The sequence below is a fragment of the Schistocerca nitens genome, chromosome 5 (genome assembly GCF_023898315.1).
Source record: "Schistocerca nitens isolate TAMUIC-IGC-003100 chromosome 5, iqSchNite1.1, whole genome shotgun sequence".
NCBI lineage: Eukaryota > Metazoa > Arthropoda > Insecta > Orthoptera > Acrididae > Schistocerca > Schistocerca nitens.
Genome location: NC_064618.1, coordinates 22140270 through 22159206, shown reverse-complemented (window position 1 = coordinate 22159206; position 18937 = coordinate 22140270). Strand labels below are relative to the sequence as shown.

Here is an 18937-nt window from a genome sequence, read left to right as displayed (position 1 = left end):
ATGCGGGTGCCTGTCTTCCTGCAAAGGATGCCATTTTCTGACTCGAGGCGTGTGGTGTGCTGCAGGGGCGAGTGAACCACGAGGGTCCGTGCTCTCGGACGCCGGTGACGCTGGGCTGTTGAGAGCAGCGACGACGCTGAACAGTCTTCGTGCAACAGCAGCCTGTCGCTGCCGAACTGCAGGGCGTTTCAACTTCTTACACGAAGTATGATACACGACCTTCTTACAAATAAGCAACAATCAAACGGGGTTTCTGAATGGGAGGCCCTTTAAGCAATATTCTGTTATACGAGGGCTGTCCAGAAAGTAAGTTCCGACCGATCGCGGAATGGAAACGACTACGAAAATCCGATAAAGGTTTGCAAAGTTGTGTTCGGCAGTGTCTGTAGTATGACCCTAGGTAGAATTATGTCGCTCTTTTCATTCCTGAGCTCACAGTGAGCGCGTAAAGATGTCTAGAAAATAGTGTCTTCCGCCAACTACGAGGGCCTGGTGAGAAATTTCCCCTGAAGTTATGCAGCCAACATTGCATAACTGTCATGCGGTTTCTTCTTCAAGACGATTCTCAGCCGCATTCTGCAGGGGCAATGAAGGTGTTCCTGCGTCGTTTCAATTGGAAATGTTTGGTTACCCACAATGCAGCCCGTAATTGTCTCCTTCTGAGTTTCGTCTCTGCTCAAACGAACCGTTGGATATGAAGACAACATTTTGGCACTGACAACGAGCTTCAGGCCAGCGTAGAGAATTGGCGGAAAGCACTGGCGGCTGGCTGCCTTCTATGATGAGGTTATTGGAAACTTGGTACAACGCTACGACAAATGAACTCAGAACGGCGACTACGTACAGAAGTAGCTGGAAGGTGAAGCTAAGTGTTACAAACAAAACATTTCTGATTTTCACTGTGGTTTACATTTCGCGATCAATCGGAACTTACTTTCTGGACAGCCCTCGTATATACGTAGAATGTAGACAGCCGTTACCCTATGTAGTTTGTGCACGTGCGCTGGAATGCCAATCATCATTTGTATATCCGCACATGTGCTACATTTTAAGAGAACTTGTCTGTCGCATGCCGCCCACACTGTGCTACAATTTTAATGCCTAGTAGTATGCTTACATAAATTCTGTGCGTATAGAGCAAGGAACCGCAGTTCTTATGAGAGTAGAATCGCGTTTGGGAGGGGCAGGCTAAGATCACTGCCCCACTGCCATCCCGGCTTACGCGATGTCAGGCATAAGCCAGCCGGTGACAAAACGGTACCTCCGACAAAACGTGGCCGTTTAATTTTTTTTGCGATGATATCCAACGAAATCAGAGTTCCATCTCCAATCTGCACTCTCACGGATGGTGTTGATAACTCTCCTTGTGGTTCTTCATTCACGCCCCTCGTCAACACTCTTTCGATCATCGCAGATATCGTATGAAAGCATTAAACGCTTTCAAGATAATGGGCAGAAACAAGAAGAAGAAGTATTTCAAGTCATATTTGCATAAAATTTCTGTACTGCTAATGAGAATTACAGTAACAGCAAAAACATATTACCAAGCATAATACGTGGTACGAAACCCGTTAGCATTCGAAACAGCTTCCAGTAGTCTCCCTATACCGGTAGAAGCGGGAACGAAGCGCTAAAATGCAGAGCCAAAATTATTTTACACATATTATTAAAAAATAATTTATTACACGAAGATTAGGTTTCAACATTAAATCTCAAACCTTACGTTTCCTTCACAGCTAAACGTCACTTATCTTTACCTCATATTGCAATTTATAATGACACCATGTTACAAAAATAACAGCTTAACAATTTGATGGCAACGCACATGAAATCAAGCTCAAGTTACACGTTTTACACACCGACTGTAACTTAGTAAAAGAAGGTTTTAAACCTAACATCAGTTTTGTAGAGCTTAGCTAACAACTGTACAAAGTAAAGCCTGAGCTAGAAAATGTACCTGCGCTTTCCCGAATTTTGACGTACATCAATTCCACAACAATAAGAGGTAATGTATCTGATTAGGCTCAAGAAAACAGTAGTGAAAGGTTAGAATTAAATAGCAACACAAGTAAAAATTACCACTGACGAGCTTACAACACGACAAATTAAGACTCTGACTAGTTTACAAGACGATAAATTAAAATCCAGATTACTTAAATGAAGAGACTGGCTCTTAATAATAACACACGGATACAAGCCCCACTGTCAAATGGCTGCTTCCTGGCGTTTTAAAAGAACATCAGTCATCAAGAATGCCTCCACAGTGCGTTAAAAAGGAACAAAATTTGGATAGCTAAAACATAGATCTGTTACCACAAGGATACTAAAATGTAGACTTTCACGGCCGGAAATGTCATGTCCATTATAATTATCCGGGCTGTTATGCCGTGGTCGTCTGCGGAGGACATCTTCAAGGGGGTCTGTAGCTCGATGGAAGGTCCAACACATCCACTGGCTCGCTATTCCCGGCAGACGGGGACGAAACGTTGGGAATTGACACATAATTCATCAACCGACCACGGCGTAACAGCCCGGATAATTATAATGGACGTACCACAAGGAACCAACATAAGTAAAACGTAATCGATGTCACTTACACACTTGTTACGTGCAATTGTTGTTGATATGAATGTTAACGAAACACGACCAACTTCACAGCACTGTTGAAACGTTGTTATAACAAACATAACTGAGATTCAAGATGTAACCAGGATCCGGGAACAGTAGAAAATTGTCACGTCTTTCTAGAGGACGCGGTATGAGAAAACTACTGCCAAATAGCTTAGCTCTCTAGACTAGCTAGAATTAAAACAGTGGTGACAGGATACCGGAGTAATAATATCTGACAAGACTCCCACAATAGTCTGTCACATTGTCAGCAATTCATTGTGAGGTCTAGAAGAGTGCACTCCTCAGTTACAAAATAGCAGACAGTGTCCTTACGTGCTCTTCACGATACTAATAGAGCCCACCCAGACACAGGTACTTCCAGCAACTGCAGGCCGGGCCGGGCCGCTACACAGGCGACACTCGTCACCTGAGACTCGCCCAGCGCCGCCCACGGCACGCACACCAGCTCGTATAGCCTCGCGCTCGCCAGACAAGGAACCTTGGCACGGGAGAATTTCGAGAGAACAATCCAAGTATCCCACAAGTTAGAAAGCACAGAAAAACCAGCACTACAGAATTTGACAAAAGCAAACCGGACGGTTCGCTCACAATGGATAAATATATCTTCTGCATTGTTTCCAAAGGAAATAGTGGCAAGCTCAGATAGCGATGATGGAGGTTGGTCAGCGATCACGCGTCTTTGTCTCCAAAGAAAACCACAAACGCTGGATGATACTGCGATGTTGTGACGCAGGTGGGCAAGGCAGATGCAAAAATTCTCGCCTGTGTTGCAAAAGAAGTCCTGCACGATGCGAGGGGTGTAAAGAGGGATCTGTTGTCCTGGAACACAGCGTCACTGTTGGGGAGCAAACATTGTCCCACGGCACGGACATAATTAGTCAAAATAGTCACATAATGAGACCTTGCGAAGTAACCGTGGGACTGGAAACAGAGTGAAACAAGAATGACTCCACGAAATAACTATCTTTCATTGCTGCATAGCCCCCTTTTTATGGCTTCGGCATCACGTTTTCGTGTGGCGGGCATTTGCATCACTGATTTTGGAACTGCAGCTGCAGCTGCAGTTCCCTGCTTGTGGAACTGCCTTCGTGTTGTTCTGCTGCTGACAGCGCTCACGAGAACGGCATTCACTTCCGAAGTGACGTTCGCACCTGCCGTCCTCGTAAATTTCGTCACAGTGCTCCTGAATGACCGTCTCTCGCGATCACTCGACACACAATTTCGCCTGCGTTGTGACTTAGCGGATAACGTTTTCCCGATTTCCTTATATGCGGTTCGATACGATGCTTCTTGAGACACCAAACAATTTGTCTTCCTCGGTTACGAAAGCACCCAACATAAGAGCACCAGCAATTTTCCCGTGTTTGAATTCACTCAGCTCCGACATGATGCACTCGAGCTACACGAAACACCCTTCTGACCACGACTAGCTCCTGCAACTTATGGACAGTTGCCATTGGTACTCAGATACAACAGCGCATGTTTGGCCAGCATCTACATATTTTTGCCCAATCCCTGCACATTCAAACGCGAAACGGGTGTCTGGAGGTACTTGAAATGTGTATTCTTATAGGACAGCTATCCAATGAGTTCCACCCAATAATATCCAAACAGCAGACTCTGTACACAATTTATTAAATTGCGAATACTAAACTATTTTAAATTACAACAAATTCATATAACTTAGAAAACTTAATAAATGGTTAAAGAGTGAGCTTTAAAAACTATAACGGCGGCATGCCACCATAAAACCAAGACCCTTTTACAATAGTGGTTTTAGAGTTTATCCAAAAGACAAAATCCAATAATAAGTTAACTTGGCATTACAATTTAAAATGATTTATATAAAAAAACTTTGAGAAAGATAATGGCGCATGGCACCATAAAATGAAAGAAACGCAACACACAACCAATAAATATCATAACAAAATAATAATTTGATACAACCAAATGGCGAGGGCAACTCCTAACGCAATCACAGACGAGCGAGCTCTCAACACTTCGGAGCCTACCCACTAGAAACGGTCCCCGAAATAAACCGCTGAGAGCTCCCCGACATGCCTCCCACAACTGCTCATCACTTATGCACCTTGGTTATGTTCTGCAACACACGACAGATAATACCAACACAACATAAAATTCAAAAATATAGTATAACATCCCGACAGCACATGATAACCACGCGCCGTTAACTCGGGCGCTCTTAATAAGTGCCGGAAGCCAACACAAACAAATCTCAATAATCAATTTTCGCTTCTTAAAACTAAACAATAAAGCCAAGCGCACATGAATAGTCAAACCACAGTCTTAGAAGTGCCTTAACGACACCAAACGCGACTATTGCAACAAGTTAATAATAACACAGTGAGAAAAATACAGAACATACCACTAAATGCTGTTACACAACCAAATTGACGATATCATGTTGTTCAGGTCCCAGAAGACCACAAATAGCAAGCAGCAGTAATTCACTATGTATATACTGTACAAAACCGCCCTTCTTAGGCAGACTTTACCTAACACATCGAATGCCAAATGTACCATACATGAACCGTACCGGGGAGGACTCCAATTCAGCAAATAAATCAGTACCAACAAATATCGTAACGAGCCACACACACAGCAAAAAGTTCCAACAACACCGTCCCACACCAGAAAAGTTCAGAAACCGCTGCTGGAGCTTCCAGTGGAAAATCTGAAGAGCCAACCGAGCCCACACCCTAACCTGGCAGACGACTCCAAAATTCAGCAACTAGTTGTCTGCGGGCCAGAGTATCACAGGACCCCGCCGGACCTCCACATCAGACAGGCAGGAAGAACAAGTACGACAATTAATCATCACTGCACGGCCAGCACAGCGGCGAGTCGCCTCCGCCCCAGCCCACTCTGCTCACATTGCGAGGCACAACAAGCTTAGCGCTAGTCACTAGCAGGTCAGGCAGAGCGAACTTCACGTCCCGTCCAGTCCCCGGAAAGCCAACTACCCTCTCGCTTTCCGCCGGCCACCGCAAACACACGCCAGCAGCGTCATACAAAATCGCCACCGGAGCGCCACCCGCACCAGGACAGCGAACTATACTCAATTACAGTGCGCGCTCTGAACAACATCACAGGGTAGCGGAGCGCGGCATAATAGCACTGAACAGTAGTTTTTACTTCTTATAGAACATGCTAGGGCCCAATCTCGTTCTAGTGTGGTAGGAGAGGTGTCTACATATCTAGGGATTGGACACTACAAAATGGCACTAGTCTACCCACTGTAACACGCGGACACACTGTTTGTAGTGTTCGTGGTGGTCCGTATCGTCACAGCATAAGTAATTTAACTGTCACGCTTTGACAATACGGAAGTTGTTTTCTGTACCGGCGACACAAGTTTCCGCCTCATTTATTTGACACTTTTGGGTAGAATTTTACAGGTGACTTTTTAGTTCGTTCTTTCGCTCTTACGTAGACCTTTCTTTAGGAGTTTGGTGGCCCTGCAACAACGACCTCGTGTTGCAGGCGGACTGGCAGTTCGAGACGGAGCCGGACGGCCGCGCGTGCCGCGGCCACCGCGGCGGCCGGTGCGCGTGGCCGCGCGGCAAGGCGCTGGGCGGCTCCAGCGTGCTCAACTGGATGATCCACGTGCGAGGGCCCGTCCAGGACTACGACGTGTGGGCGGCGCTCGGCAACGACGGCTGGTCCTACCGCGACGTGCTGCCATTCTTCGTGAAGTCGCAGGACGTGGAGGCGGGCGAGCTGCGGCGCCGCCCCCACGCGGCCGCCGTCCACGGCACGGGCGGCGGTCTGCGGGTCAGCAAGTTCGGCCCCGACGACCCGTTCATGCGGACGCTCAGCGACGCCGCCAGGGAGGCGGGCCAGAAGCTCGTCGACGACTTCAACTCTGACGGCTACCTCGGCTTCACCAACAACTTCGGTACGGTGAGGAACGGGACCAGGTGGAACGTGGCTAAGGCGTTCCTCGTACCGGCTAAGGGCCGAGAGAATCTCCACGTCGTGAAGCACGCACACGTCACCAAAGTCCTCGTCGATCCCGCGACGAAGAAGGCGTACGGAGTCCAGTACCTCAAAGACGGGAACGTGCGCGAGGTGAAGGTCGCGAAGGAAGTGGTAGTGTCTGCGGGAGCCGTCAACACCCCACAAGTTCTCATGCTGTCCGGTATCGGGCCGAAGGAACACTTGGAGGAAATGGGAATACCGGTGGTGAAGGACCTCAGAGTCGGATACAACCTTCAAGATCACACCATTTACACCGGACTCGCGTACCTAATAGAGAATTCTGAGCGAGATTTGGAGCGTAAGAAGAATCAGGTGCTGCAGGGCGCTTTTGAGTACTTGACGAACAGGACGGGTATCCTGGCCGACACCGGCCTGACCAGCTACCAGGGTTTCGTGAGGACGGACAGTGCCCCGGACGACGACGAAACCTACTCGGACATCCAGTACCACTACGCGAGGTTCGAGCCGACCTTCAAGGAGTGGATGGAGGCGTTCCTGGAGGCGGGCAGCTACGGCGACGAGTACCGCACGGCGCTGCGCCTGCTGGCCGAGCGGCACGACGTGGTGCTGGTGCTGCCCACACTGCTGGGCCCCACCAGCCGCGGCCGCGTCGCGCTGCGCAGCCGCCACCCCGCCGACCCGGTCGTCATCCACGCGGGCTACTACAGCGACCCCAGGGACTTGGACAACATGCTGGCCGGCATCCGGCTGGCGCACCGCCTCGGCACCACGGAGGCGATGCGCCGCGCCGGCGTCCTCGTCAGGGACGTGCCGGTGGCGGCGTGCGCCGGGCTGCCGCCGCTCGGCGACCAGTACTGGCGCTGCGCCATCCCGCACCTCACCACCACGCTGTACCACCCGGCCGGCACCGCCAAGATGGGGCCCGCCGCCGACCCCGACGCCGTCGTCGACCCGCGGCTGCGCGTGCACGGCGTGCGAGGCCTGCGCGTCGCCGACGCCTCCGTCATGCCGCTCGTCGTCAGGGGCAACACCAACGTGCCGTCCGTCATGATCGGCGAGAAGTGCGCCCACATGGTGGCCGAGGACTGGCGCCAGCAATGACCACCACTGTCGCCCTAGTCTCGCGAAATTTTAACTGCACGCAGTGTCCACATTGTGACGTACCCCCCCTCCCCCCCACCCACCCAACGTTCGAAAGCTTCCAGCACCACCCACCTCCACAGCTATCTGCAAACGACTGGGTCAGTAGTCGAATGTAAAATGCTAACCCCGTAGGACGAAAGTCGTATTATAAGCACACAGCGTCAAGCATCTCCAACTGTTCGTATCTAAAACACACACTGCCATTTTATTATAGTGACATCGATGCCAGAAAATCAACAGAAGCAAAACAAAATTTATAGCCAACACTGAATTTAAGTTGGGCTTCTTAACCTGAACACATAAAGAGTTGTCCTCTCACCAGAATACAGCGACAACACATAATATGCTGACAATACAATAAAAAGGAAAATATTACTTGAAAGGAAACTCCAATAGGAATTATACGGGAAACACCTTTTGTTTTATCTTTCGTAAGGATCACAAAGATGTCACGCAAATGGGTCTGGTGTTGAACAATTTACTACTACAGTACTGTTATGTAAAATGAGACCTGCCGAAATATTCAGTTACCAACTTTATATTACTACTCACACTGCGAATAAAGCTTATGTTTCTCTTACTAACATTCTTTGAAACTCAGAGCCTCTTCTTGCAGTTAGTTTCCTCCTTTCCCGCGACAGAATTCCTCTTTCTCTAGAAAACCTACCCCAAACTCCCTTCAACTTTCTCTGTGAAAGCTACTCCTGTGAGGCGTCCACCGCCACAGTGAGAGCTCCATCCCCTCCCCACCCGCCACCACTCAGTTATCGTACTCAGTACTCCACCCCACCCACCGCACTCGGTAGCTCAACACCCACTGTTCCCGTCGCTTGGTACACTTTCAGATTTCTTAACTCTTTCCGATCGGCGGCCTCCTAAACAAGAACGCCAAAGAGGATAAATGCCCACATACTCCCGTCCTACTACGCTGCCGAGTAAGATCCCTTTAGTCTCTCGCTTTCGTCGTAGTCCAGAAGCCACAGAGACTGCTTATCAAAGAAACAGAAGCATTTTGCACCTGACGACCGAGAGGCTTTCGGTGCGCCATAACAACCCCGATGACCTCAGGGCCACTGTGGTGTCATAGCTATTCCCAATACAGAATTTGTTTCTTTAGTTCCTGTCTATGATCACAAAAATTGTCGTCGTACTATTGGTTTCATCCCACACTGGTGGTCTTCAGATGTGTTAGCCAGATGGGATACCCTATTTTACCAGAGGCCATAAAGGGTTCACAGTCAACTTTACTCGCCAGATAACTTTAGTGAGGCCAGAGTCCCCAATGGCACAGCAATCGACCGAGCGCGAGCGGCTAAGCGAGGTTTCTGGCTTCCCCAAACCCCTCAACAATGGACTCTCAGGTCACACTCTCCCACTGAGGACCACCGTATCGCCCAGGGAGACGTTACATTCCTTGCAGCCGAGATGTGGCCGGCGTCAGCTACAAAAGTGTGCTCAGCGTTTCCCCACCGGCCTTCAACTATATCAAGCTATTTGCTGCCACCAAGCTATTTACTACCATCACAGCAAGTAGTATCTCCACTTGAAAAATTTAATTAAACCTCCTTAATGCTATCGCTATCCGTTGTTCTACGAATTTCTCACGTTACTGATTATTATTACACAAATACACTAACGCCGCCGTATGTTCTCAAGATCACGAAGAGACATGGGCTTTCTCCTTACAGTGGACGTGACTGCTGGTTCTCGCAGAACGATGTTGGTATAGGTACCAGTAGGTTCACGATACCAGCAACTGAGTGCTCTAGCGCAATGTTGTAACGTTGCTCTGATGTCTTCCAGTGTGTCTAAGCCTGTTTGGAGTCGTATTATTTTGAAAGTCGTCTCACTTGCCTTCCTGCACGAATTCGCAGACATACTTGAGACATCTGCAGTTAGTTCCTCGGCTGATACCTTCCGCAAGTGTGTAGACAGATAAGACAATTACAAAAATATTAATAGTAAACTGTATGCGAAACATATATAATGATGATTTTCTACGTGAATTTAAATTTTACTGGTGTTTGTGCAAGCTTTAATATGTGCTAAGTTTATATTTTTCAAAATAAACCTGTCAAAATATAGTTTTCGTATGATTTTATTCGCAAAACATTCACTGAGAAATAATACTTCCTGCTGGGTAACCCATTATAACCATTGAAGCATTCTACAAGAGATGCAAGAATCTAACTGTGAGCTCTTATCATAGAGTAAGGAATAACACTGCGTTGTATTGATGTAGGATGGGATGTTTCGGACAGGGTATTTCATGGGCAGTATATTGAGAGTGGAGAAAGTAATCCATCTTATTAATGGGAACGTTCTGTGAAAATAGTGCAGTCTGACAGTGTTCTTTGTTGAGCACACACTTGTTATCAGCGGACCGAAAGCATTATACCTTTCCTCACAGAGCAGAGACAGATGGACGCAGAGCAGCTATTTTTGACAACTTACACTATCCACACGAATTATAAAAATGGATACACGTATGTATATACGTACCTGTGTTCCACCTCTCCTCCTAAACCAATTTCAACGAAGCTTAGTGAACGTATCATTTACTCTGTAGAAAGAACCGCTGTGAGGGTAAGAACCACCCAACCATCAGAGGGCTTGAGGAGGGTGCGAAGAAGCAGTGCAGCCCACGACGCGAGAACATCCGCATTTTAGGCGTCCATATTTGAGACTGAGAACTTGCAACAAACTTTACACATGATTTCGAACTGTTACGAAACTTCTGGCTGATGATGCTCACGAAATGACGAAAGGAAGAAAGGTCATGGCATTCTACATTTTCGCTGTTCGTACTGTAAAATTGCCACATGAAGCGCGCCGTTAAAATTTACTACTCCTCCACTACTAATTTTACAGTCAGTATGCGCATGTATCATTGAATGTATCAAGAAACTTCCATCACTGTACAACACTTTGTTCGGAAGGTACATCGTTACAAACACTAAGATACATGAAAAAATACTCAGTTATCCAAGACGTTTACAATCATAACTTCGGTGCTGTTAATTCCATCAGCGACACTTTCCAGTATCCACATCTGCCCCTGAATGTACATACATAAACATATGATTGTAGGACTTACAGTTCAGGAGCTATGACTTCAAATATTAAGATGCGTGAAAAATTGTCCCATCATCCACTACTTTTTAATTTATTACTCTTTTGCTACTAATTATATTAGGAACACATTTCGCAGGCGGTATCCACAAATGGCACTGACTGTACCTAGAAAGATGTACCCTTGGCCGAGACACATTTCACGAGATAAGACGTCATAGAAACTGAGGCGAGTGATAAACTGTCTCATCACGTTTTAATTATTACTTCTTTACCAGTAACTCTATTCGCAGCGCAATTTGCAGAGAGTAGGGACATGTACTACTGAATTTCCTTGAAAAAAATGGTTGAAATGGCTCTGAGCACTATGGGACTCAACTGCTGTGGTTATCAGTCTCCTAGAACTTAGAACTACTTAAACCTAACTAACCTAAGGACATCACACACACCCATGCCCGAGGCAGGATTCGAACCTGCGACCGTAGCAGTCGCACGGCTCCGGACTGCGCGCCTAGAACCGCGAGACCACCGCGGCCGGCAATTTCCTTGCAATATTGTATCATTGTGCAGCAGGTAGTTCAGGAGATACAACGTCATAAACATTGAGCTGGAGGAAAATGGAACTGTTGGGCAAAATTTGCTAGACATACAGGTGAAATACGTTACAAAAACGCGTGAAATTTATTAAATATGTGTGAAATATATTTGGCATGTGCAGACGTGGATGAAGTCATGGGAAAAATATCATCCTACAACCCTGAACGATTTCAATCAAATTTGGTACACATATTAGTTACAATCTGTAAAGAAATACTGTAGGTGTAAGAACCACTAGCCTACAACTGGAGTGAGTGTGATAACGTGGAGAGAGGAGGGAGGACGAGGAGATGGACGGCAGCAATGGGAAAGAGGAGGTAGGCTCAGATATGAGGAGGAAGAGTAGAACGACAGGTGAAGGTTCAAATGGTTCAAATGGCTCTGAGCACTATGGGACTCAACATCTTAGGTCATAAGTCCCCTAGAACTTAGAACTACTTAAACCGAACTAACCTAAGGACATCACACACACCCATGCCCGAGGCAGGATTCGAACCTGCGACCGTAGCAGTCCCGCGGGACAGGTGAAGGGGAGAGGGAAATAGAGAAAGGAGAGGAGCAGATGATAGATAAAGAGGACGAGGTGCACAGAGACAGGGGGAGGAAGAGATAAGCAGAGAGATGATGGAGGAGGAAATGAACACAAAGAGGGGTAGGAGGAAATGGACAGAGAAAGGGGGAGGAGGAAGTGGAATTAGGGGGAGGGAGGGCGTGGACAGAGTGGGGAGGAGCAGAGTGACAGGGAGAGGGGGAGGAAGAGATGGACAGAGTGTGAGGTGTGTGTGTTCAGATGTGTGTGAATTCGTAGGGGACCAAACTGCTGGCGTCATAGGTCCCTAGACTTTCACAGTACTAATACTAACTTATGCTAAGAACAACACATACACCCATGGACGAGGGAGGACTCGAACGTCCGGCGGGAGGGGCCGCGCAATCCGTGACATGGCGCCTCAAACCAGACGGCCACTGCGGCCGGCGTGTGGAGGTGGAGGAGGTGGACAGAGAGATGGGGTGGTTGAGATCGACAGAGAGACGGGGAAGGAGGAGATGGACTAATAGAAGATTGGGATAAGTACATACCCAGGCAAAGTTGGGGACTGAGCTGCTATACATTTGCCGTCTAGTGTTTATGCCGAATCGTGTTAATACAAAGAAAAAAGTACAATGTAACTCTGGAATACAGTTGTACATAAACTAGTTTCGTTACATAAACTGCAGCGTAATTACAGCAATAAAATGCTAAATCTGTATCTACATCTGCATATGTTTTAGACAAGCCACCTTAAGGTGTGTAGCGGAGGGTAATTGTAGTACTAGTATGTTATAATTCTTTCACTAATCGTGCGTGGGAAAAATGATTCTGGACTTGTAACAGCCCCCGCCGATGCAGAGTCCTTAAACTCCAGGCAGCCGAGCCGGTCGTAAACTGATCATCATACAGTTTTCAGGCCGTACAGAAATTTGCAAGCTTCTGTTGAGCTGTACCTCAGTCTCGACTGGAGAAAGCAGTCACGTCGTTCCTAGTCGCAGGCAGGGGTCAACACACTGAACCGTCGAACGAATGAATTGGCCCAGATACTAAACTGCTGGTGAGAGTTGAATTCGTGCGAGAGACCCCCAACAGTCTACAGGGGTGGCTGTTAACCACGCTGCGTGGAGAGTGCAGTCTCACCGCAACGTTCGTCCAATGGAAACGGTGGTGCCCACGTGCGACCGGCATTACCGCTTCTGCTCGAGGCAAACTTTCCTCTCACTCTACGCAGCAAGTGCGGAGAGTCAGAACCGTCTTGCTGCAGACGTTGCCCAGCCAGGGAGGGGCTCTGGCCGTCTCAAGTCTCACGGCTTCTAAACACCTGCACACTGGTGAGCTCCCGGCATAAAAAACTGTGGCTAGTAGCAACTGTTGGGAGAGGAAGCTGCCAAGGATTCCCTGCTGCGACTTGGAGAACTGACGATTTATTATGTCTACAGACGTTTCACATCCTGCCTTGGCTCCAACCGTCGAAAGACAGTCGTTTTTGTACTACTGCACTTCCTCGAGGAAGAAAATGAGCCATTTGAAAATTTGTCTCAATGTGTTGCCGCCATCTTGAGCAAATCATTAAATCCTCTCAAGGTATTCGAAACCGAATTCAGGAATACTGTCCACCAGTAAGTCAAGAATATGTTACAGTCTCTTCTACCTCTGGACTTTTACATAGGAGTAAAACTCCATTTAATGTCCTGGGACACAAGAAATAAAATTAGTAAAAAATTAGTTCATCAATAAGTCATTCATTTGGAATGGATGCGATATCTGCAATGAAATATATTAATTGTTGATTATATAGGGTTTCTTTCTTCATGACATAAACAGCAGCTAAGTAGTAAAATATGGGACGCACGCCATTTTTTTTAATAAATACGTGTAAAGTAATTTTGAATGGGCTCTCACAATGATGAGTTTGGCTAGACTGGCAATAGTAGGCAGTTCACAGACGTGAAGCGAGCCCTAGGCAGCTGCTGCAAGTCAAAACCTAGTGAGCGGAATTCACCAAGGAGCTGTTCCACGCCTTACGGCCCCACTGTGTCGGTAAGACCCCCACTTGGCATTACTTGAGCACTGCGGCAGGGCGACGGCGGCTGGACGCGGTGCTGTGGGGCACGGGGCAGGTGCACATGTCCACAGGGCTCGGAGCGCCTTGGGAATTCCGCTGCTTGCCAGCAGCTGCGCCCATAGCGTGACACATGTCGCGTGGCAGCACTGGTCCAGTCAGACGGTGCACAAAAGGGGCTCCGAGTACAAAGTTCTGCTGTAAGTGTATAACACTACTTTCTGCTACTGCTATACCATAACCTCGAAACTGGAGGCAGTTTGCAAACAGAATTATTATGTTAAAGTAATTATGGTATAACGCAGCAGAGCAGTGTTACCCTCTGAGAGGAATTTTGCTAGGTTGACCGTGCTGTACCTAACGGGAATGGCTTATCGAAAATGAAAGTCAGAATTACGTAAAATTTGAACAGTACGAACAAAATTTTGCCTATCTGTACTGTTCAACTGATAAAGAAAACGGTCGCCAGCCTAACTAGGCAAGAGAATGATTAACATTCTCGTTTAAGAAAATAGTTATTAGTAATTTTAACGAATAAACACAACCTATACTTTGTCACACGCGAGTGCAATGAACTCTGACACATACATATGTTTATGGTAAGTTTGAAACTAACAGTTAGAGCAGCAGAAACTATTTGCAAAATTACAAGAGATACCGAAACACCCTATTACTTTCAGGCTTTAAAGAATTTATGGTTTTTTATTAGTGGTCTTTCCGTTACTAATTACCCAGCATTAATACAATAGACAAACTGTGGATCCTGTTAGGTTATTAATATGCACTTCCTATACACAAGAGAAACATACACTTAGCAAACATAAGTATATAACGTTTCACAACTGCAGTTTTCCATTTTTACTACAGTGAAACACAAAATTATCATATACGTAAGATACTGACTCACCTTCTGCGATTTACAACAGGCAGTAATGTGATCATTCACTAAGCAAAACTTTATAAGCCTCAATCTAAAGAACTATTAATTTTGAAGTAGGCAACAACACTTTAATAAGCAGTTTTACTTGGAAAATTATTTTCAGCAAGCAACATTAACTTTAACTTTCTTTTTACTATGTTCAAGAGGCATCGATTAGCAAAACACTGGGACTTATTGTTATTTCAGTAGGGACACTCGGTAATCACTTTAGTTCAAACGAAGAGGAACCTGAGAGGTGTTATGATAAGGAGGAAAATCAAGGTAGGTACATAAATTCAGATATAAATTACCTTATATTTGAGCACAATAACACATCCATTAAGCTGATCCTTCACTGTACATCATTATAGTATTACGTTACAGTGATTGCGCAACGTGGTGGCAACTGCATGTTGGTAGGTGGATTCGCAGACAGAATTGCTGGACTCTGTCATTTCTTGGTGGCGACGACAGATACAAATTCCAGAATAGTTCCAGCCATTTATCCATCCATCCGAGGCATTGGAAAGAAGCAGAAAGAGCCTCTCTCGGAACCAGCACAATATGCATCTTTTACATGGCAGTGCACAGTCTCGTAGCTCGTCCCCGACTGGTAGCTCGTCCCCGACTGACTATCAGTTCCACCTTTTCCACCTAGGCCAACCACAATTTGCGCGCGCTACACAGTTCCGTTCCCGAGGGGAACCACTACACCTTTTACATACAAACTCACTAAGAACCCTAAGTGAGGATCAGCAGTTTACATAACAGCAACCAAATACATTAAACAAAACAGAACATTTGCACATATTGTCGTTTCTACCAAAAATTATTCACACAAAATTACAACCATATACAGTAAGTTTTGTTCCCTCCAAATGGGACAAAGAATATAAATTGCAGATACACTACTTTGCATTGAACCAAAACATGACGTCAAAGTTTGTACAAAGAAAGGACTATACAATTTTGTGTTATCTATTCAATCAAACACATTTACAGAAGCACAGCAATGTAACATTAAATGAAACAAAAGCAAAATAAATCAGTACAGCATTAGAGGTATGGTGTTACACATGCCCCATGTTTCGTTGAAGTTTCCCGTCAGGGATACTTCAAGGAAACATCCACAACACCTAGGTGGTGTTTGCTGCAAAAAAAAAAAAAAAAAAAAAAAAAAAAAAAAAAAAAAAAAAAAAAATCCATCCGACTTCAGTTGGGACAAAAAAAATTACATATTACAGATATACAGTATAAAATCTAACAACCTCATACATTTCCTCCCAAAACATTTTCAAAATTAAGACATTTACAGTAATTTTCATTTTCAGACTGGTTTACGGAAACTAATTTTGCATCGTAACACAAGATATCTTTAAGAATGTTCATTTCATACACACACAGTTCAAATAAAAGACAAACAGTATGCAAAATAATCTACACATTAGTAGAATAGGTATAGCCTCCAAATAAATTTAAAAAATTGAACACATATACAATAGCACAGAACATTTTAACTTAACAGAGCAGAAATTTGTCTTTCAATGTTTTTGAAGAATGTAAATATTCACAGACACACAAGCATGTTAATGATCATATTACATTTTACAAGGTTCAGCAATTAATGGACTGTTAAAAAAATTCATTTTGCATCCACATATGCACCAATATTTACTCAAAACAGCTATGAGAAACTTTTCCAACGGACTCCTTAAATACAAAAGTAACTTTTTAAGATTTTTTCAAAATAATTAACTTTAAAGCTACCCTTCATTAATAGCAGTCCAAAATGTTTGTTGCACATAAACACACTAACTTATTCAGAACCTATCTTTAATCATCACTACTGTCTTTTAAAACAAGGCAGTCCAAAACTTTAAGTTATTCCAAAAAACCTCGTCTCGAAAACATCTACATCCATTTGAATAAGAATGCATATATATTTTATAATAACTTTTCACTGACTCCATTAAGAATAGTCAGTTCATAACACATTGATCAATAAACCTAACTAAGTTAACTGCTTGCCTCAGCACTAGCAGTCCATGTTACTCATGCTGCCCATTACTGGTTTGGCAGTCTTTGTATGTAAACATTTAGACACAAAAACACAATTTATATTAAGAATATTAAAAGACACATTTTTAAATTAACACACTGCCCCATCCTCTAAGTTTGGCAGTTAGTGACCACTTATCAGTCCCTTGCCCCCACAATGGCAAGTCCTTTGGCTACTGCTCACATAGCATATATGGTAGTCCTCAACTTCAGGACCACAGCATTTTTATTCTTTTGTCTTGTTTTGCTGCCCAACAACATATTTTTGAGTGGGTTATTGTCGTCATCTTTAAGTTGTTCATCATCATGTCACATCTTTGTTATCAACTGCATTAATGGTATAAAACATGAAACCTGTAACTTTAAAACAGTAATTAGACACTGGTAACAAAACCATTTCTTTTCAAATGACAACATCAGGTAACATATACATTAATCAAGAAAAAATTAAATGTCATACTTGGGATCAAGTCAGGATTAAGAATTTCTTACTACTCCTTTACCATTGCTTTTCCACACACAGTTAGGTCATTACATAAGTCAAGATCAGACAATAATTTTATATCTTATTGAAAACTATTTCTGCCAACCTTTTGTGGCACTAGACACACACATCCCTCTCACATCTATTTCACGTACATTAGCCAGGTTCATCTCCTTAGTTTTTGACACACACAGTTTTTCAACATCATAATTATCCCTATTTTCAGAAACACATTTACATTCAGTCATATTACAGTATTCATTTACCTTGTTTTCAGTATTCTTACCTTTTCATATCCATATTTCTCTTTCCAATTACTTTCCCATTACATTTTTTCTTTACAGTACCCACTATACTTTCATTATTCTTGGACATTTTCTAAGTGTACCCATATTATTTACCCATTTACTTGTCCACAAACAATACACAGTATCTTACATTATTTCTAAAATATTCAGTTTACTTTGATAGAGAAGAAGGAAAGAAGATAGTAAAAGTTCTGAATGATGAAGAGGAAGGTTGGCCAGCACGAAAAGAAACGGAAGTAGTGCTGGCAACGACTCGGGTCCCTGGTGCTCGTCAGGCACCTGACAATGCAAAGAGTGCATTGTCCCCTGAGGGTTAACAACCCTCATCTGAGGACATGAACCTTTAAATACACAACGTGGTGCAAACATAAGCCCTTTCTGGTCTTTAAGTATATTAGAAATTAATTATTATCTTGTGGAGTTCTTTGCACTTTCATTAAGTTACCATAAGCATCATTATTCATAAAGTTGTAAGGTTTGCCACACTACATGCCCCTATCTTCATAATTTGGCTGGCAAAAATATGTATTCAATTGAAAATAAACAGTTCCCAAGCAGAATAAATAATAAAATAAAGAACAACCTGCCCCAGGTCTCCAGATCAACAAAACAATATTTCATTTTCAGGTAACACTCAGATACAATAATAATAAAGACATGCATTACTTTAACAATATATACACATACATCCTGCCCCCGGTCTCTTTATTAACATGGCAGTCTTTTATGGTTCATAAAACAGTCACTCAAGTCTGGTGGTGTTTTTGGCCTCCTATTTTCTACATCTTTCACTAAGCCATTCAGATCTTGCCAACGTTTTGTTTCATCAGGTGGCTTTTTAGGTTTTGGAATTTCAAAGTCTTTAGCAAGGTGCCACATCTCTTGTTTTGCTATCATTTTATCGGGTGGATCTTTCTGATCCTGTAATTCACCCTCAGTTAAAACATTTATTAAGGCTTGCCCCAGTATAGTATCATCTGGAGGTTCCTGCAAATTATGCCCCTGTGTTACATTACTAAATAATTCATTCGGTTTTCGCCCAGTTTCACTTTCTGTATCTTGCTTTGGTAAAATGTCACTAATTTTTTCGTACCCTCTGTCAGTAAAAGTATATTCACTTTCGTTTACACCTGAAAATTCATCATCACTGGAGTCATCACTACTCTCT

The 18937-nt window shown here is 44.4% G+C and overlaps 1 protein-coding gene across 1 annotated transcript in view; it reads left to right on the top strand.

Annotated features, from left to right (window-relative positions):
• LOC126260067 (glucose dehydrogenase [FAD, quinone]-like) overlaps nt 1–9807 on the top strand; it is a 48613-nt gene extending 38806 nt beyond the window's left edge. Inside the window, exon 3 of the mRNA XM_049957264.1 lies at nt 6136–9807. Coding sequence (XP_049813221.1) covers nt 6136–7695 — 1560 coding nt within the window. The 3' untranslated portion in view covers nt 7696–9807. The remainder of the gene's footprint in view (nt 1–6135) is intronic.
• The last annotated feature ends 9130 nt before the right edge of the window (nt 9808–18937 follow it).